General features: G+C 41.2%; 1 protein-coding gene across 3 annotated transcripts in view; it reads right to left on the reverse strand.

Moving 5' to 3' along the window:
* The window catches only part of ELP4 (elongator acetyltransferase complex subunit 4), a 251,079-nt gene that overhangs the window by 189,055 nt on the left and 39,613 nt on the right, over nucleotides 1-22,411 (reverse strand). For all 3 annotated transcript variants that reach the window (XM_019552041.1, XM_019552040.1, XM_019552042.1), the window contains exon 4: nucleotides 1,603-1,719. In XM_019552041.1, coding sequence (XP_019407586.1) covers nucleotides 1,603-1,719 — 117 coding nt within the window. The remainder of the gene's footprint in view (nucleotides 1-1,602; nucleotides 1,720-22,411) is intronic.

Raw genomic sequence — 22,411 nt, forward strand, 5'->3', positions numbered from 1 at the left:
ACCAGTCAACACACATCAATCAAAGTTGAAGCACTTAATTAAAAGCTATTACCAGATATATTAGAACTATCCTAGAGGCTGACATACTACATCAGTTAATGCTTCCAACTAGCCAATTACTGAAAAATAGCATAATTACATAAAAATTCATTCAACCATCAAATATTTCTGTTCCCTGATGTAACAAAAAATATTAATTTGCTAGCATTTTTTAAACTGTATTTTTATTTTTTCATTGATTAAGTATTTAAAGAAATGCTATATTTCTGAAAATTATAGTACATACATCTTAGGGAATTATCACCAAATGATTAAGAAAACAATGATGTTAATGAAGGAATCATGCCTTGTAATTTTGGACAGTTGGTCTACACTAAACTGTCATTAGTCTATAGGCTCTACAACTTTCAATATCCAAGTTCAGTTTGCTGTAAGCAAGGACAAGTGTATTATTCTGCTCTACTTAAATATCATTTTACTAAACAGAATAATGTAGGATGGACATATGCCCATTACAAGTTATAGTTGATATAACTCTAAGACTTCTTATGTTAAAGTAATGGTAATGAATTGGTTTTACATCAATGTATAAATAAAATTAGTTTTAGTTACCAAATAAAATAAAACTATATTTTGTGATGTTTTAGAATGGCCCAGCTAGTTCCATATTAATAAAATTGATGAGATTTATGAGCTCACCCTGGAGGCTGTTTGATTTGGCATGTCACCATATATAAGTATTCTCTGACACAAATTTATAGCCATGTCTGTGCAATTTCACAGAAAACCAAACATGCCAAGCCTTGTAAAATCATTTTGTCACATTACAATTATATTTTTAAGAATATGACTGAACTTACTAGGCAGTCATGGCTACATCTAAATCAGCATGTATAAAATACTTAAGCCTAACTTCATGGACAAAACAAGTTGGCTTTTGGGTGTAGTACAGGATGCTATTAAGCTCTGACTGCATTATTAGACTAAATAAGAAAGTAACCAGCCTAAGGAAAAACATAACTCACAAAATACTAACAGCTGTTAACTCTGAAGAAGTAACCAGTGGGCTTGTTTCTTACATACTGCCTTCACAATGATTAGTTTCTAGCGACACTGAAGCTGATATGATCTCAAGTGCTTACTTTACTTATTACGCACATGGATAAGCAAGTCAACAGCTTGCTTTAATACAGTACTTTCACTGGAGGGATCTAATAAGTGCTGTTCATTAAACCTATATAAATCATCAATGTATACCTAAGCCTAGACAAATACTTAATATAAGTAAGAGACAAATTTACGTAGATTAAGACAAAAACGCTGTGATATTCTTGAATTAAATCAAAAGGCCCTTGGTGCTTTAATATTTTAACTTGATTTTCTTTACAAATTACTGTTAAACATGATGGGACTTCATGCAAAAAATGTTTGACTTCGAATCTCAACTCTCTGTATCCTTGATAATCAAGAAACACATGATAGTACCACAGTCTCTTAGCAATTCTGTGGTTTGGTTTCTAGTGATATATATTTATAGAACGAGTGAATTTTAACCTTTATCTAACATTATAGGAAAATCATAATAAAATACTATTTATTTACCTCCATTTTTGGTAAATTCTGGTAACGCCAGGCAATTTTCATGTAGTCCTGAGATTCTTTAGATTTAAAAACTGTTTCTTCTTCATTCACTTCATCAAGCAGAGGTGCTGGCAGCTCCTAAATATACAGAGTATGACAATATCATTGTAGTTAAAGTAGCCAAGCTGGTTAAGAATATATTTTTTCAAAGTAACTAGTAGAATCATTTTAATAAAAAGGTATAGCTGTAAAATATGTGTTTAAAACAAAATTATTAGTAGTACATATTGCAAGTACAAATCACTTTGAACTATAAAATTCTGGCTACTTATTATGACAAAAGGGTATTGTACTAGACTTGTACATCGGGATAAAAAATAGGAGTTACAACAAATGGCCTGCATCTTCCTTTCCTACACCACAAAAGGCAAAGAACACGCTGTCTAAGGCCTCAGATTATTGATGTTCAATTCAAAGAAGAAACAAAACCTATTCAAGAAGAAAGATATAAATATAAACTTTAGATTTATTAAACTTGCTAATACAAGCCTTTCTGTTTCAGAGGTGTAGTGTTAGTCATAGATGCAGTTAAAGGCTCAATGAGGTTGTAACACTAACTTTGCTATGGGTACAGAGCAGCAATTCTCAACCAATCCTTTAAGTTGTGCTATGGAGTACCGCACAATATTAGCACTGTTTGGTGTGCAAACAAGTCCATGTCATTCACAGTATAAGCCTAGAGATTTCAAAAGGATCCATAGGGTAAAAAAAACTTTCTGACCTGTTGTGGTCATTCTGAGTTATTTGCAGCAGAATAATTGCTCCATTATATTTATGTAATCAAATAGCAAGCGAAAACTGAAAGGTGGCATTTTCCAAAGGATATCTTGTGTCTAAGAAGGTTGATAACCATTGGTCTAGGGTACTTACTCTAATTCTAACCAGTTTATTTCTCACCATAAAGCTAAGTTAGGCCATCTCTAGTTCTGATGGTACGCAGCTTATTCCCATGCAACCTGCTCTCTCTCTACTGTACCAAGCTGACATTGAGTACACTTCCCAAAGTCCCACTCTCTCCCTGCTGCCCACCTGTGCAAACTGGATGACATCACAGTTCGGGAGGACATCACAGCTTCTCCTATTAAACTTTAAATTTTGACCTATTTTTAAATATCTTTAAAATGTCATAGATTTACATTTTAATACAATTAAAGCAAAAGCATTTAATAGGGGAAGCACTAGATAGTGATGTTGAGAAGTGAACAAAGAACTTAGTTCAAAGAGACTGGAGCAACACTTTTGCACTGTCTTGGGTGTTAGGATGAGGAAACCTGTTCTGATTGGATGGAACACCTAGACTACATAACCTAACCCACAGAAACAAGGGGCAGCCTAATTTAGCCTTATGGTGAGAAGTTAAGTGGTTAGAATTAGAGTAAGCACTTCTATTTAAAAAAGGTAGAGAACAATTCTAAGAATTAGGCATTATTATAATATTATAGTTCAAATTGAATTAAAAATATCTGGTATATTAATTGACCAGTTTATTGTCCTACCAAGCACATTGGTATACTGATATACAGGCAATGTAGAGATCAGCAAAAAGTTAAACACTTTTGTTCTACTGAGAGACATTTATACAAATGCAATTTTTGTCATATTTATTTTCATTCACAATACAAAACTAAAATCTATGACATAACTAAAAATGAAAGCAGTTTCAATTTCACAGCAATTTTTGTAGTAGTATGATGTGCACCTTTAGATATAAAATTCCACAAACAATGAGAACCCTGTTAAGATTTTTAGGAAAGCTGAATAATTAAAACAATTCACATTGTTTTATACATCAGCAGTCTAGAAAGACATACATTTAATCTCAGAAAAATCAAGAGAATGAACAGTTTGTTTTCTCTTGTTACAATTTAACTGAAAAAATCTGCAAACAGACTCACTATATTTTTTGCCTAAATATTTGAAAAATTCATTTGGACCAGATTTAATAAGCATTTTAAAATTTGAATTAAATCAGCATTTTAAAATTTAATCAACATTTTTTAATTAAAAAACCCAAAGAATGAGATTAAAGACAAGTTTAAATTGCTCCTCCCTACCCACTCAAATGAGTTTCTACCTAATTAATATAATCACATCTACACCCTTTATTCTTACTTAAGTTGGCACTTCAGTGACTAAAACCTGTTCCCAAACATCTTGTGCAACTCCCACAACCTTCCTGAGGAAGAAGAAATTAAAGATTAAAATCTCTATCAATGTAACTTTAAGATTATTAATTAAAATGTTCAATATTATGATCAAGAAATGTAAAACTTAAGGTTGAAAGTGAAACCTCAACTTTAGCCCCTCTTCTGCAGACAGCTTTGTTTATATGAGCATATGTTATTTTCTCACAAATTGTAATTTTATCTACAGTGCAGAGCATTGTACCGACAATGCATTTTTTTCATATTTTCACTAACTTAATGATCAAAATCAAAATAATCTGATACAGGTTTAACAGATTTTTGTATAAAGTACTATACATGTGATTATAAAGGGGTATAACTTTAAACTATGGAATATATTTCGTTTGAGAAAAATGCTTCTCTAAGCAATGTTTTATTTAAGCATTCTCAGTCAAACACATTTGGGGCTCGACTGCTCTCACTGACATCACAGAAGATCTATTATTGACAACAGTGGTGGGTAAGAGACTGGAATTGGCCACTTTAAAGTGTATTTTTGTGTTTATTGGCTCTTACATGGAAATCCCGCTAGCTCTAGTTTTCAACCTTTTTTTTGGCTCAAGGCATCCCTAGGAAAATGCCAGCTCTTAATTTTCACTTGTTTTTCAGCTGCAGAAAGACAGCGGATCAGAATGTTTTTGACACTGTTGATTCCTCCTTGAAATCTCTGGGTTTAAGTCTTAGAAATATAACTTCACATGAATAAAAATAAAATGAATGTAAGTTAATATTAAAAGCATTTCCACGTATTAAAACAGCCATGTTATATTTTGGTAAATGTAGAAAAAAAGCTTTTCGAAAAGTTTAATCACTTCTGGCAGAGAATAAGCATACAAACTTTGAATACAAGAATGAAAGTTTGTCACACATGGGAGAAACTGAAAACATTAAGTTCTTATCAGCATTCTGAGGCAAGTGTAACTAACAGTTAACTGTAAGTTAACAGAATCCATTCTACAATTATACTAGCATGTTACATATGTATGCAGCCACAGATTCTTTGGATTTATTTCTAAGTTTAAATAGAAAATATTTTCTAAATAATTAAAGAGATACTCCCCTGGAAATATTTTTTGGAATATTCAATATATTGATGATTACCATCCACTCAAGTTGTCCTCGTTACATCAGAAGAAAGCTACATCTTTTCCACCTAAGATTTACTGGTGACATCATGAACTTGGAATGTTGTTACATAGTAAACACATGTTAAAAGCTAACAAACATTTTTAAAAGTGATTCACAGGCTTTTGTGGCACTTGTTTGTGACATTGATGATCTGGGACAGATAGGATTTATACTAAAAATTATCTAAGCCTTCACCAAACTCCCACTGTTGACACTGTTTGATCTTACCTCTAATACAGTCAAGGACACATCTATTTCGACCAGCTAACACTGTAATATGAATAGGCAGTCAATGTATCATTTGTAATGATTAACTATATAAACGATGAATGAAATTTTGAAAGATTGCATGCCCCATAAAAAAAAAAACCTATTAAAATGTTTTCTCCCTTTTAGTCACGCTTTTCAGTCTTCAAAAATTAACAAATTGATAAATCCTTTACTTTAAAGATGGGAATGTTTATCTTTATATATAGTCTTGTGAGGAATATGACTTAGGTGAAGCATAAGGCTCGGTGAAGACCATTTTGCATGCTTTCATTTAGAACGGAAGCAGGCAAAGTCCAGCTCATGGGCCAGATTCAGCTGGCAGTGGACTCTATTTCCCAGCAGCCCCTGCCCACATGGCTGGGGCTGGTTTCCATGGAGACCTCAGCAGCAACCACAATAGTGTGGGGCCAGGGTTTCCGTGGAGATGAGCTCCAGCAGCACTGGCAAGCAGCAGCAGCACCAGCCTCTTCCTGGCGTGGAGCTGAGGAGGGGACTGTGCTGTGGGCAGGAGCAGTGTGAGCTCAGCTGCCGCTGCCTGTGCAGGGTGGGCACCAGCAGTGGTGCCATTGGGAGGGTTGGCTATAGAGAGCTATGGGGAATTCTGGGGTAGCTATAGGCCCCTCAATGCCCACCCCCCCCGCTACCAGGGCGCAGAGCCTTTTTATGGGGAGTGCTCCGGGGCCTCGTTGGGATCTTGCGACAGTGACAGTATGGTCCAGAGCCAGGGTAGAGCTGTGATCTGCAGCCTGCAGGCTCTGGATCAGGGCTCTGTTGTGGCTTCAGACCATGCTTTTGCCGCTACAAGCAACTGGGGCAAAGCTGTGATCTGCTGCCTGCACGTCCCTGCCTAGAGCATGTAGGCTGCAGATCGCACCTCTGCCCTGGCTCCAGACCACGCTATCACTACCACAAGATCCCAGCTGGGCTCTGAAGCAGCTCTGTGCCCTGCCAGAACTGCTGGACCTAGTCTCCAGCCTCACTATCACAGGGTAGCTGCTGCTGGGGTCTCCATGGAAACTGGTTCCAGCCACGTAGGCAGGGGCTTCTGGGAAATGGAGTCCAGCCACTGGCCAGATCTGACATTTTGCTCACCCCTGTTATAGAGAGGCTATTTCACCCTACACTAGTAAGAGATAGAAAGTGCTTAAGAAGGATTAAAGGTGCTCAAAAATAACAACAAAGAAGTAGGAGCTAACACCATACTTTCTTCTCAGATGTAATGCTTAGAAAAAATTCCTGACCTACTCCAGAAAGAGTGAATACCTTCACTGTGGGTAAAGAAGCTATTTCAAACCCATGATGTAGATAGGCCCAAAACAGTAAATGTATGGATACATTTATAGTTGGACATAATCAACAAGCAGTTTCCTTAACTGTGTCAAGAGCCATATTTGTCTCCAGTAATAAGAGACTACTAGAATCCTAAAATGTTGTTTCTCCTGAAATTGATCAGGACTTGGGCTACTAGAGGAAAAGTGGGAAAGATGCATTTATACAGTCCTCACTCTTCTACCATCCTGTTGTCTTTCTACTGCTTCTGATAGAATATTTATTGTTTTTACCAGGAAACTGTGTACTGATCTCTTTGGCATGACTTACTCAAGAAAACTCCCAGTCACTATACAGGCCAATATGCACAGGTCCCCTACTTATTAGCTGAGTCTATGTACGCTTCGTTAATCCTTTCTTAGTTTACACATGAAAACCTAAGTCATGTTGAAGGAATTTGCCTTATCATCACTTAACATCAATACTTAAAGCTATTTATAATTGCTAGGTTTCTCATACAAACCTTGGTTCCAACTCCAGCAAAAGACTGATTCAGATTCACAATATCCTAGATCATTTCTTTGCATGAGAAGCTCTAAAATTTCCTAACAAGTTTCTTGCATAGTTTAATTCAGTGGTTCTCAATCTTTTTTGTACCAGGACCCATTTGTAAAAATCAATGGCCAGTCCCAATCCAGCGACCCTCATTCCTGACCCACTGCCCTCTGCCCCCAGGTCTCAGCTCCCCAGTGTGTGTGGGATTTGGGTGGCCCCAAGCAGCCCCTTGCAGGCTGGAACTCTCCTAGCCTACAAGGGAAAAGCCATGGTTTTCCATGTTTTTCTCCTTTAACAGATAATCCATTTTTAAAGTTTGTTCGTGACCCTTTTATAGATGGTGATCTCACCTTCCCTGGAAATCTTCAAGAGGAGACTGGATAGGCACCTGGCTGGGTCTTATGACCCCTCCCAGCCCCAGTTCTCCTTCCTGCCCGTGGCAGGGGGTTGGACTCGATGATCTGTCTAGGTCCCTTCTGACTCATTGATTCTATGATTCTATGTTTGTGACCCACTTTTGGGTCGCAACCCATAGGTTAAGAACCACCGGTTTAGTTGCCACTAGGAAAAAAAATGTGTTGTGGGTAATTTACAATAAATCCTAATTACTGCGGCTCCTCAATGCTTATATGGGTTGCTGCTCAGATACATTTTGAGATGCTGTAGCTTGTTAGCTATTCAGGGAAAAACTCCAACTCCATGTTGAAATAGACATTATTGACAAACGTTATGTGACTATAACCTTGGTGAATGCTAACCCAAGAACCAATCAAAATGTGGTAGCATTATAACTATATGAAATCAAGTAATTTCCCATCCACATGGCAATTCCAGAGCTAATTCCTCAAGAGGAAACCACTGTTTCCTTAAGTTAATGATTCTGAACCTTATGGAACTACTGTTTCCTTTATTTTCCTTGAAGATAAAAGTTTGAAGTCACAGCTTTACTATTTTCAATTATTTTGGTAGATATCAACCAGTACCTAGAAGAAAATGCTTTTTTCCCTTTCCTGGTTACCTTAAAGAAGCAACATGAAGTAATTCCTTCAAAAAGTTCTGTGACGTTGATGGATACCCTTTCCCTGCACCTGCTTCCAGGCTGGTGGAAAACATATGGGGGACCGGGCAGGGTGGGGAACCTACTTAATACCTAATACCCAGGGTGAGGAACCCACCTAGCCTAATCCTCAGCTAAATCAAGGCCCTGCACAACTGATTCCCACAGCCCTTGCTGAAACAGGGCAGAAGTGGCAGACAGATGAGGGAGGGGTAACTGAGAAACTACAGTGGCAGTAGTAGTGAGCAGTGCCTGGGGGCCAAAGATTACTCTCCTAAGGGTGGGATACCACCCACAGGCTGCCAGTTGGGTGCCTGGTCTAGAGCATTCTATCTACATTAGATTGATTGTGGTAACATCTGCAGGCAGAATTCACAGCTTAGCCGGTTATGATGAGTTCTGAAGTACCTGTTAAGTAGCTCCATCTACTTACAAAGAAAAATAGAGGCATCTGAGAGCTCCCCTTAAGCTAAACAAAAATGTACCCAAAAAGGGAAAATAATAATGGAGGAAGGGCTTAACCAAAACTTTATCATAAGCCTCCTCCTAGTCCCAAAAGATTCAGTACAATTTGGAAGTAATTTAATCATCCTCTTGAAAAAAACTCCTGTATTTTTATTAAAAACATATTTTGCAAATCATGCTTTTCCCTGTAGAAGCACCATTTGTAATTATGAAATCTGCTATTATGTATGTCATAACTGTTTTTCAGTGCTCATCAAAATTGATTCCGCTGACCACACTTAAAGATTTTAATTATAGTTTATGTTCATATGCTGCAAAGCACAATCCTAGGATAGGATTAATAAAATGCACTGACCATTAAGGAAATTGGAGAAAAAAAACTTAATTTTAGTTGTTTTTAGACACAAGGGAGCCCAGTGGCATCATTTGGGTTCAAATTAATTACAACTGTGCTGCTTAAGGGTCAACATCTAAATTATTTCTGCCAATTTTAGGGAGATAAATACATCTTCTTATATGGATCGTCTTATGTGACAGTCCATATAAAATGATAATGCAGATAATTTAGGCTTTAAGTTGCCCCAGGAAGGTTAATTTAGAATTTGGAATAATCATGCATGCCCTTAAGACAACGGATATGTAAGAGATAGTAACTGATATCAGTTACTGAATAGTACTTTTGTGAGGCTTACTGTTTAATTAAAATATTTTGGCTCCCCTATAGTACAGCTTTGAAAGGCAATGGGACTTTTTACTTTTGTAGTATAAGTATGCCATGTCTCCTGACAACTGTTATATTCTTCCTAGCTAGGAAAAAAACTCCAGCATGAGTGCTAGATCTTTCCTTAGTAACAGTGCTGTCAGCTACTTTGTTCTTGATAGTTGGATGCAGGCAATAGAGCAGGTGGCAGTGCATGGGTTAAAGATAAAATGTAGCAGCAGCAGGAACCCTAAGATACAAGTTTGTTCTTTGAAGCATGCAAATACAAGAAGATAGGTAACTACTAAAGTTAATAAGTGCAATTTGCTGTGATTTGTTTTTATATCCTGTTTTTAGTGGAGAAAATTCAGTCGTTTTAAGCATCTATTAATGCACAGTTTAATTTGCTTCTTACACCCTAAACTTCATGAAAGTATTACCACAACTGTGAGTAAACATTTTATTAACAAAAAATTCAAAACTATAGTCAAATTTGTATAATCCATGCTACTTGTAATCCAGGTTTTTTGTGTTTGCTGCTACATTACTTTGCTTGCTTTGTTTTGGCAGATGCACTAAGCAAAATCAGATTCTAACAGTTTGACCTCTCTCACTTCTTATTTTCTCTAGAGCATAATAAAACCCACGATACAATCCCACAGCAGTTAATGAAGCTTAACCTCACACCCTCTTAATTACCAATGCATTACACCAACTATAGGCATCATACTCTTCTCTAAGCCATTTTACAATGCTACAGAAGTACTACTGTGCTATTATTTAGCAACATAATCCAAGCTGTATGTGAAATCCCTCTTAAATAAAATCCTTTGATCCTTGCAGGTTTTGATAACTGTATAATTAATACTACTTAAGTATCTAAAACATTATCTGTTTATGTGTCAATAAATATGCTGTTCAAACAGCTTTATATTTTAAGTGTGTTTTGCAAAGCTGTTGCCACAGGTATGATTAAGGACTGTTTGGAAGAAGAAAGAAATTAAAAGGGAGTCAGACTCATGGGTCAATTCACAGAGATAGGTAATACTTTTAAATCTAAACAAATTTAAGCATTGTATCTTTATCATTTAAAGGACATCATATCATCAGAAAAATACTCTGGTCAATACTTTTAAATAAAATATACAATTTTAAGTTTAAATAATAAAAGGGGGAAGATCCCATTTTAATGTGTAAATACCTTTTGAAGAGAAATCCTAGTTTTCAAAAAATACAAATAACTAGACATAAAATCTGTTTCCATGGATTTCACTACCTCCATCCTGGAATTGTTCCTTTCTATTTCCAGGTGAGACTTTTAGTACTATTTGTGTTTCTCTTTACATTCATAGCTTCGAATACATGATAAGAAAAGATCATCTGAATTACAGGAGAGAAGGGCAAGTCCTCTCTTTCATGTATTCAAATTAAGATTACTGAATTAAAATATTTAAAAGAGAATTTTTTTTTCTTACTTTGAGAATCATGAGATACATATACACATGCATAGTCTACTGGTTAAGGTAAGGAGTCATATATGCCCCCTCCTTCCCAAATTTTCTGCCACTACAACTTTTAAAATGTTACATACAAATGTATAAGGGAGATTATTTAATGTATTTTTCTTTTTCTTCATTATGCTCTGAATTACGCCACGAAAATCTCAACAACACTGGATGAATAAAATAAAAAGGAGAATAACACAATAGGAGTAGTAACATGTAGGGATCTGGAGGAAAAAGCTGGGGTTTGGATGAAAAAAAACTGAAGGTGTCCTCAGTCTGAATCCTGAAAGAGTTTCATACATGCTTGGTGTTTTAAGCATGTCAGTAGCCCTAATAATTTCCCTGAGATTCCAAACATGCTTAAAGTGTTAGGTATTTAAGTCTTTGAAGGATCACAGCCACAGAAAAAAAACATTTTGACGATGAAGGAAATAAAAAAAAAATGATATTGTACACAGTATAAATTATCACTTCACGGCAGCACATGATCAGTAGCATTTACTTCATTCTCACAACTCATGTAAAGTCTAATTCAACAGAATTATGCAGCAGCTCAGCTTTCCACTGTGTTGATCACTGAATATGGGCTCTTTTCATTGACTATTGCTTTTTGCAATTTGTTTGACTTCTTTCTATTCCAAAGAATGTTCCAATGCTTGTGTGGTGTTGGCCATCTTAGAACCATGCTTGATTACTCTGTTTTTCTTTCAAAGGAAAAGAAGGAGTAACTTTAAAGATGAGCAATCCTGAAGTGATTAATTGAGGTCATCTATATTTAAGGCAATACCCATTTGGTAAAACTGCTGTGGGATGACTAGTATTAATCTAAACAGATTTTACAAAAATCTTTCCCATAAAGATGTTTTAAGTAAATGAACATCAGGAATTCTATAGCATTAATTGAATGGCTGATTCTGAAAAGTTAAGTTACTCAGTCAATTTTTAAAATCACTGTTCTTAAGACAAAAGTCTAACATTTTACTGTTTCTGTAATGTTTCTTTTACTTTTTCTTTTGGTGTATATTTGGCAAGAATGTGAAATGAAGATTCTAACAAGTACGTAAGTGATCCACTATTGTCTGCATAAGAAATGTCTTGTGTTACAAATCAAAAACTAATCATCAAAAGAAAAGACAGCCTAACAAACAAGTAAGCCAGGGGTGGGCAAAATAAGGCCTGCGGGTTGGATCCGGCCTGCCAGGCACTTTCATATAACCCGTGGCACCCACCAATGAATTGCATTCCACCCAGTCTTTCTGCCCATGAGGGTGGGAGCGAGGTGCCCATGTGTACAAGCCCCCAACATACCCTATCGGGCCTTGCTCTCACCCTCTTGGGCGGAAGGGCTCTGCTCAGCCAGCAGCTTCCAGGCAGGGCTCCTGCTGCAGCCGGAACCTGCTTGCTCAGAGCAGCAGGTAGGGAAGTGGCAGGGCTGGGGGGGAAAGGAGTCACAGCTGGGCGGAAGTGGGAGTGCAGCATGGATCCTGCGCCCAGAGGGACAGTGGGAACACGGAGCTCAGCTGGGTAGGGTGTGGGTGTGTGGGGTGGGGAGTGTAGGTACCCCCCAGACACTGCCCCCATGGCTTGCAGCCCCTGCTGCCTTCAGCAGCAGTAGGCAGAGAAATCAGTGTGCTTATGCCTGGTGCAGACTCAGCTCCAGCCAATGCTGCGAAGGAGAAGGGGACAGAACCTGCCCAATTGCTGGGGCTCCATGCTGCATGCCTGCAGCTCCAACACTCACAGCAGGGAAGCCCTGCACTGGAGCCTGGTGCTTCCCCCACTCTCTGCTGCGCAGGTCCCTGTACTCTGTTGGGAGTGGAGGGAGCCCCGACCCCTGGTTTTCCATGGAGTCTAGCGTGGTGCTTCCCTGCTGCAAGTGCAGAGCTACAGACACGCAGCACAGAGCCCCTGTGATAAACAACCGGCGCTGCACTGGGGGCAAGGAGTGTACCCCCCAGGCAACCTGTCTAGCTGCTTCTATCACAGGGGCTCTGTGCTACATGCAGCTCCACATTTGTAACAGGGAAGCCCTGCACTGGACTCTGCGGGGAAGCAGGGGGTGGGGCTCTCTCCACTCCCAGAAGAGTGTAATGACCTGCACAGCAGAGAGTGGAGTAGGCAGCAGGCTCCGGCATGGGGCTTCCCTCACTGCGAGTGCTGCAGTTGCAGGCCTGTGGTGTGGAGCCCTGAAGATAGGGCAGGCTCTGACCCCTTCCCCTGCACAGCACAGGCCGGCGCTGTGCCTGCGCCAGGCATGAGGCCCTGACATCCCTGCCTGTTGCTGCTGCTAGGCAGGGCAGCAGGGGCTGCACGCCATGGGGAGAGTGTGTGGCAGGTCTCTATATCCTCTCCCCCACACTCCCTTACCCCCCCCCCACACACACCCAGGCTCCAGAACCCTGATCAACATATACATATACCCCAACATACCCTATGTCCCCCCACACAGCTACAGCCTCTCGCACCCCACACACACTCCACCATACACACACACACACACACACACAAAATATAAAAGAGTAACACTTTATTTTTGAGTTATGCAATCCCTTCTATATACAGTACACAATTACAAATCATTACAAATATTTTTTGTAGTAAAATTAAAATATAGTATAATAGGTGTTTGACTTCTAGTGTATGATTTGGTTTTCTTCTGGTTCTAAGGTGGCAACCCCCACTCTCAAAAGGAGTACTTGGGGGCAGGGGGTAGTAAGGGGAGGCACTTCCAGTGGCAAAAGACAGGGATTGGGGGCGGGACTTCTCATCCCAACGTGGCAACAAGGGGACAGGGCAACTGTCAAGGGGTGTAGCTACCTATGTGGCCCCCGACAGCTCACCAAAACTTGTTAAGCAGCCCTCCACCCAAAATTGCCTGTCCCTGAAGTAAGCAATGAATAATCATCAGAAACCTTGACAGTTAAGCTATACACTTATTGTCTTCTGTTTGTCACATCTTTTTACTATTAGGGACTAAACCTTCTTGCAAACACTGAGCTTTATGCTTTGGAGAAGGGCTGTCCAACTCATGGTCCATGATGGGTTAATTTGTGGCCCCTGGGCTCCCTCACCCACCCACCACTCCCCCTCATCAGTCCAGCTGGAGCATGAGCCAGGGTTTCTGGGCTCCTTACTCATCCTTTAGGATCCTCTTCCCATTCCCACCCCAGGGGGTAGCATGATGGAGTGCAAGTGGAGATGGAAGATCCTGTGTCCCACAGCACGTGTGCAGTACATGTGCTTACGTGTGCATGTGTACGCTCTCATAACCCACAGGATGCAGGGCTCCCATCGATGCAGCCCCCAGTCCACTAGAAGTTGGATAGCCTTGATTTGGAGAATTCCTAGTGTGATTTCTTATGTGTTCCTTAACGGAAACGTACAACTTTTCCCTCAGTATAAGTATTCCTCCACACTGATACCTTTTTTGTTTTAAGATCCACCTTGGCATATACTTGTACATAAAACTTTAAATCTATATTGCATTATTACATTTACTAAACACACGCACATAGAAATGAGTAAGAGTAGCAAAGAAAGGAGATTCCAAAAATTATTTCCCGAGCCGTGGGATACCTGATAATGCCAGCTTTGCCAACTAGTAGAAGACCATGACAATTAAGTTTACAATGACCAACTTCATTTCTGATATTGTTGCCAAGTGTTTCTCTTTGCTTTATAAAAGACAAATAATAGAAGATGGAAGAAAACTTCATAAAAAACATGAAAGAGAACAAGTTTCACTTGCAGTGGTGGAACCTATCATTGAATTTTTATATACCCAAGGATAAATTTGATATCAACAAATAATAAACATAATAGCTTATGTTTTACCACTTGGTTATCATATAAGACCTTCACATTCACATTTTCTGCAGTGTTTTGTCATATTTTTGTGTGGTACTGTTGTTTCCAGTGAAAGCCCATGTACCTAGGTGACGTGCAATCTCAAATGTACAGCTTTTAGTCATGACATGAATCTGAAGGTTCAGTTAGTGGGGAGGAATTACTATAACCAAAGGATTTTGAAACTGAAAAGGTGAAAAGTTTCCTGAAAGTTGACATTAAAGCAGACAGTATGGAGATGTAACAGCTATGTCACTGTGATAAACTCATGCATTTTGCAAGTACTACTGTCATCAAGAGAAACAATGAGAATGAAGACTTGCTTGAAAGATTCAGTGTTGTCTTTGATTTAACCTCAGTGCCACCACGTAAACAATAATGCCTGCTGACTTTGGCAATCCCGATCAAACTATGGACCACAGAACAATACTGTGCCCTGTATATAAATTTGAAGGTGACATTGCAGAGATACATTCCCTTTCCTTAAGAGCATTAGACTGGTTAACTAAAACGGATTTACAGTTGTTGTTCCAAGTCAGCCATATGAAAGAAGAATAAAAATGCCACCCATTGACAGTGCACTTTTTTCTTCTTTAAGCCTGAGGTCCCTTGTAATAAAAGACAATCCAGAACCACTTAGAATATGCCTCATAAAGAACTTCTGGCAAGTCCCAGACACAAGTTGGATCACTTTTCTTAGGTTTGCTACTTTTCCTATGAACAAAACGCTTTTACTGAAGCATATTTATAGACTTATCTAACAACAGGAAAATTTACCATTGTAATTATAGCGCTATCATTATACAAATATAATGATATAAGTACTGCTCTCAATTTTCCCCTAAGTAAGATGTACCTTCTCTCACTATCTCACCCTAGAGGCAGAAAAATGACAGAAACGGAAGGAAGGGAAACAAGACTGAGATATTTGTGGTCTGACCCTCCCTTTACCACCACCTGTGATGTCTGCCAAAGAGTCTGCTGGCTCTAGGATTGGTCTTCTTAGCCATCAACAGACTCATCTACAACCCTTTACTTGACCTCTGGAGTGATCATCCTTGACCATGAGGGATTGCTGCCACCTCCGATTCCTCTTGGTATTAACACCCTTACTCTGAAATAAGAACATCCACATGTACAGCTACACTACTCTGACAGTACTTGTCCATTCCACATTCCAAGCACTCACACTTAGAAACTCTTTTATCTGACCAGTCTTTCCTCAAATGGTGCATCCTGCCCCTCAGTTCTGCTCAGCCATCTTAAGAGGGAGTTGCTGTCTGTTCCAAACTATGTTGTTGGTCAAACCTTTTTGCTTTCTTTTCTTCTTTTTTTTTTTTTGCTTTGTTTTGGTCTTTATTCTTTTTAATGAGACATGAGATTCCTTTATATTTTCCTCCTTCTCCCTGCACCAAATGAGACTCCATTTTTCTAGTCACTTTTACTAGGCTCCTCTCTCATCACATGGTTTCAAAGTATGTTCATCTGCGGTAGGGATTTGACCACCATAAACAGGCACAACAAGAACCTCTCGATCTCTCATCTTTGGAAAGCGAGTTACTCAGATTCTTTAGTTTGCAGATCTAGAAGAACCATTAAGCAAGTCTACAGAGTTGGTCTCGGGTAACATAGCTCACAGACTCAGTGAGTTTCAGACTTCCCAGTGACATGAGTTTCCTCTTGATAAGGCCAATCTTGTTGGTGGTACCAAAGAAATTTTCTTCCAGTGACTAGTCTCAGAGTTGGTACTTGGGGCTTTTGTCTCTTTCAGGGTTCTTTGAAGAGAGACTCTTCTTTCTCTCATCATCTCTTTCTGGTTCTGAAGTTTTATGGCTCTATATGAACCCGGAAAATCTTGGAAGCATCCCAGCATTTGCCACAAATATCTGGATCTGGGGATTCTCTCCAACGCAGAACCCTGCCTGCTCCATCAAGATATGGCATACCTCAGCTCCTGTCATGCCTCCCTGTCCTCTGTTTAAGACATCTTCAAACACCCCCTCATTTTACCACACTCACACAAATTGATTATACAGCCCAAATTAGAGTCCCTATTCAGCAGCACTTATTGTGGATCCATCATTCTGCTCTCTGTGCAACCCCACAGGGCCATGGGATCTTTATTGGAAAGAAGCACTGTACCTCTGGATTGCCATCTCATGCTTCCTGGTATAATAACTGCAGGAATTCCTTTAGGTATGGCACTTCTGCCCATGAGCCCTGGACTTTTAGAAGATCTGTCATTAGAATATCCAATTGTCCAGGATAACAGTCATCTGTCTCCGTATCAAATATCGTAATGCATCAGTCAGACACAGAAAACATTTGTATTTGATCAGTCAGTAGCACATCCCAATAGTATCTTTAGATTTTTGTCTACTACATTTTGAGTATCTGTCCCTTTGCTTGAATAAACTGATTACTTACTCAGCTTTTTTAAAAAAAGGCAAAGGCAATTTAGACAGGCTTTGTAAGTGCTCATAGTTTCACCTCCAACCAGAGATATAAGAGATGTGAGAAGATACAGTTAGCAATCTTGGAAGAGACCAGACAATATGACTATGTAAACAAATACCCTTGAGATTTCTGCCTGTTCCTGTAACTAAACTTTGGCACTATAAGTGTGGTAGGAAAGATGGCTTCAAGCCCTTTTTAAGTTCTTGGATCCCTGGAGTCACCTAGAATGAGTTTGCATCCAAAAATAACTTGGTGCAGACACAGGCCTGTTTTGATTCTGTTGGCTAAATGGCTTCCAACGGTTTACTTGAAAGTGGGGGAAAGAAATAAAAGGTATCACTGGAATAAGCAGGGGCAGGAATAGATTGCACAGAGCCAACTACAGTTGCTTTATATCATCTTTGGAGTTTCCTATTATTTTGGAGTACTTGCTCTTCAGCGCTTTGAACACTAATTACATCAGATGGGAGTGTTCTGCTTTCTCCTATTTTATGTCTAACAAATCTCATATATGACTGCTAATGTAATTTTATGCACTGAACTGTCCTTATGTTGCTTTTTAATTGTTTCAAAATAGCTAAAATCCTCCACAGTAATCATTAAGTTATAACATTTCCTAAAAAAGGATCCTTTAAAAAAGTTACTGTATGCTACATGATCCAAAAGAACATTATTTTACTTATACAGGTAATATTTGCTTTTGAATAAATTAACCAAATTTAAAGCCATTTTTTATCATATCCGGTGTAATGGAAAATTGCCTACTGGAATCCAAGAATTAATAGAAATTCCATAATTACAGAAGAGATACTGGAATGGGCAATTTCAGTCTCTCTGCACTTTTCTCATCTCTTTTTGTATCATTCCAAGGTTAAAGGCTGTTAAAAGATATTTAAAAAAAAAGTGGCGCTTTATTTTAAACTTGGCGCCAAGCCTGGCCAATGCCCCAAAAAGGCAGTGCATTGGTTGGACCTGGCTTACCCAATGTCTGTAAAGATTGGACATGTTAGTGGGGCTTTTTTGGTGCTTTTATCAAGTAGCTGATTGAATCAGCTTTAGCTAAAAGTACCAAAAAGCCCCGCTGAAGCATCTGATCTATACAGATGCCATGGACCCTGGTCAAAGTAACACACTGTTTCTTTCAGTAAAGCATGTTTGGTCTTTTTTGTTTTGCTTTTTTGAACGTCTGCAAACAGCCAAAGAGGCTATTTCTTGAAACCACTTAAAGGGATCCAATTTTCAGAAAGTAATGATTTCACTCTTTAAAAAGTAAGTGTAGCAGGGCACTAAGATGTACCTGGTACTTAAGGCTGAAGAAGCCTGGCCAGGGAGCTGGACAGGCTAAGCAGAGCTCCCCAGCTGCAGGTTGCCAGGGTAACAGCCTAAGGAAGTAATCGGCTACACCTGCTGATGTCACCTGACCGGCAGTGGGACATACAAGCCCAGGCTGTAGCTAGCAGAAGCATAGTCTCTCTCTGGCAACTGATGGGGAAGGAGCTCCTGCCTGCTGAAGCTACTTGAGACCTGGTGCTGCCTGCCTAGCTTTCCCAGTACTGCCTGCTCTGCTATCTAGGTGCTACATGTCTACAGGGGGTCTTCCAGGTACCTAGACAGGGGCATGTTACTCTGAGTGGAAGTTTGTGCCCTTAAAGGGGCATAGCACTGTTGTTATTGTCAGCATTTAGGTTATAGCCTAGGGGCTTGCATTTATGCTTAGGTTTACCCTGGAGGATCAGGATAAGGCTAAAGGGGAGGTTTGGAGCCCCCATTAGTGCCTGGAGAGAGAGGGCATGATTTGGTATAGCCCAGTTTGCCAGGAGGGCACAGCTACAGCCCATAGCACCAAGAAGTGCAGGATCAGGGTTGGGGTGAGCCCATAGTGCCAGAGGGGTGCAGCCAGAGGGGCACAGCATCCATAGCGCCATAGGGGTGCAGCCAGAGGGGCGCAGAACCAGGTGCCTGGGAGAGAGGCACAGAGTCAGGCATCCGAGAGAAAGGCACAGAAAGGGAGTCATTAGAGAACTCAGTGCCTGCATGTTGCAGAGAGACAGGAGCCAGAGGGCTCAATGCCGGGGCGAATAGAGTTGACAATAGTAGTAACACTTGCAAGGCATGGAACACGTTTAGGGAAGGTCAGAGTGTATATGCACCGCCTGGTACAGCTGGGCACATGAAGGGCAGCCTCCTGCCTAATGAACAACTTAATTTTTTACTAACAAGGAATAGCAGGAGAAATAGGCGGGTGGACAGCTCAAGACAGGTGGGTAGGCTGATGCAGAGGATGGCCTCCTGTCACAGTCAGGTATCTCAGACAGGCCTTAAGTTGGGCACAGTAGAACTGAGGAGCTTAAAACAACTAAATACTTTTAAAAGCACTGGCCTATGTGTTTTTTTCAGCTTAATTTCAAATAGCTCATATGAAGAGTTTCTATCACTTTCATACAGAGTTTTGCATAATCTAATTATCGACTATTCACTAGGAAGATGTTTTTATTGACCTTTAATTCAAAACTTTGAGCCAATACTGAAGAAAAGCAAGATAGAAGTAGACAGCAAATCACATATAAATTTGTGGTTGACAGGACAGTAAAATGCCAGTGGAACTTTGAACTGTGTATTTACAGACATGGAGACACAAACCTCCAATTTTATTCCTTCTTCCTATAGGAAGGGTAGGAGGAGAAAAAAAAAAAAAGGGATTCCCATGCATAGAAGTGGAACTGATGACTGTTGTTGGCAAAGGCAGCCCTCACCCACCTTGCTGCTGTAGTACTTGTGGAGACAGCTTCTAAAGCTGCTCTTTCTGGCTTGAGTGTAAAACCTCTACCTTGGGTCCAGTTGATGAGATGTCTTGTTCATTTTGAACAGTGGCTTAGTTTTGAAGACTGGAATCCCTACTTTCCTTCTTTGAAAACACACACACAGACTTAGGATGGTGTAGTAGTGCAGTTGCACCCCCGAACCCTTGGATTCTTAGCCCACCCAAAGTTTAAAACCAACTGCCTGGCAGCATCAGCAATTTTTCTATTCAGGCAGTAGTGCAACTTACAGATTATAGATTTATAGATTATAATGCCTCATTATAATCTACCTGACTCTGCCTAAACACTTCCGGTGTTAATAACCCTGTCTTCTTTTTCAATGGTCTTCATGTTCCACTAATCAAACTATCCTTTGACAATTCTACTGTCTGTTAGCTTCTCCTGGTATCTTAACTCTTATTTAATAGCACTGCAGACTGTTTTTAACCCTACCTAAAAATGTTAACTCAGGTGTAGAAGTATCATTTAGTGAAAAACTGGATGCACTGCCAAGTAGGGATGCAAATATCGCTTAAAATATCTGTTGAACCTCCTTTAATTATATCAGTTAAACAGTTACTGATAGCACATGCCTAGTTTAGTGACCTCCAGCAGGAATGGCCCAGGCCTCCTATGTCTTCACCACACACATGGTGCTGTGTGGGCCCAGGCCCCCCAGTGGCTTGGCCCCACCTGCTGGTGGGGAACTGTCGGTGGGGCCAAGCCACTAGGGGCACTAGTGGCCCTGCAAGGGGAACCGTGGCTTCCCCTTGCCCTCATGGACCTCTCCTGTGTTCAGATCCCGCTGCCATAGAGAGAGAAAGAGAGGGAGACCACCCAGAGCAGTCAGGGGGGCCCCTGCCATGGTGGCCCCCTCCCACCATAGCAGTGAGACTACCAGCCCTGCAGTGGGTCTGTTTGCTCTCCCTGCAGCAGCAGGGCAACAGGCTTCCTGCACCTCCCAGTGCTTGTGCTGCTGTGGCCTCAACATGAAAGGCTCTTCTGTGTTACCAGGCCAGACCCTCCCCAGCTTGCCCCAGATGGAGGGGGGTCCAGTCCCAGTGGGGTGGCCTCTGCCAGGCGTGCTGTGTCCTTCCCCCTCCCACCTGTGGCACTGGGGCTGCATGGGGCCTGGGACAGCTCTAAGGCAAAGCTGAGCATGCAGCTGGCTCAGCCAGAGGAAGAGGCACCATGGCAGCTGGAGCAGGAGGCACCAGGACTGAGGGGTTGCTGCTGGCCCCTTGCACAGCAAGTGTGCCTTCAGGGTGTTCCTGAGGGACAAAGGCACAGCAAGAATCCCAGTGTTATGACTACAGCAGCAGCCTTTCAGGCTGGAGCTGCTGTCCCTAAAGGAATGCCCTAGGGCCAGGCTCACCATATAAGGGGCCAGCAGTGACCCCTCAGACCCAGCACCACCTGCTTCAGCTACCTCAGCAACTCCTCTGCCTGAGGAGTTAGCCATGTGCTAGCTAGCCATGTGCTCAGCCCTGCCTCTGGCTGCCCCATCCAGTGCCATAGGTGGGAGGGGGAAGGATGCACTGCACCCAGTAGAGCCCACCCTGCTTGGGCTGGACTCCCCTTTCCCCAGGGCAAGCTGGGAAGGCCTCACCCAGCAGTGTGGGGGAGCCTTTCAGGTCTGGGCCACAGTGGAACAAGCTCGGCAGCAGGCGCAGGCCCTGCCTGGGCCCCACCAGACCCACTGTGGGGCCAGAAGTCTTGCTGCTGCAATGGGAAGTTCCTGCATGATCTTTATGGGAGGGGGTGGTCCAGCACCTCCCTCCCTCTCTCCCCATGGCAGCAGGATACGGGCACAGGAGAGACCCACAGACCCATCTCTGTCTGCAGCCCCAGTTCCAGATCCTGCCCACGATAGCAAGAGGAAGCCACAGCTCTGCTGCTGGGCAGAGGCCCCTAGCGGCTCAGCTGTGCCCACCGCCCGTGCCTGCAGCTCCCTCCTGGCAGCCTGAGGCCTGTGCGGTGCCAGGTGCAGGGGGAAAACATAAGGGGCAAGGGCCATAGCCAGGGTCCTTCCTGCTGAATGCCACTAAACAAAAACAGTAAGCTGTAAATGGTATCAATATAATTGACATTTAACCATTTAATCATTTACATCCCTACTGTCAAGATGTTCAAGGAGACCAGATTTTGTTTTATGAATCTGAAAAACAGATGTAAATTTAACTTTAATGACTGCAGAACTAATGAAACAGCATTTTAATTTTTTTGCTTAGTTTGTTAAGTTTTTATACATAATAGCAAATTAATGCACATTGCAATAAAGTTACATTTGGTTTTGCTTCAATTTTAAATGGTAGCCAGCCTACCAGAGGCATGACATGGATGGGCACGCGCCGCACCCCGAGGGTCCCCTCAGGCTCTGCGGGCCCCCCATTGGGCACCTCAGAGACGGCCACCCAGGCGGAGACCATGGTCCTGGGCTCCACGCAGACAGAGCCCCTGGCTCTTGGCTGCGGGGGCTGCCTGTCCCTTTTTCAGGCTCTGGGGCCCGGGAGCACGGCCACCTCCCCTTG

The sequence above is a fragment of the Crocodylus porosus genome, unplaced genomic scaffold (assembly GCF_001723895.1).
Source record: "Crocodylus porosus isolate Cpor-Errol unplaced genomic scaffold, CroPor_comp1, whole genome shotgun sequence".
In the NCBI taxonomy this organism is placed as follows: domain Eukaryota; kingdom Metazoa; phylum Chordata; order Crocodylia; family Crocodylidae; genus Crocodylus; species Crocodylus porosus.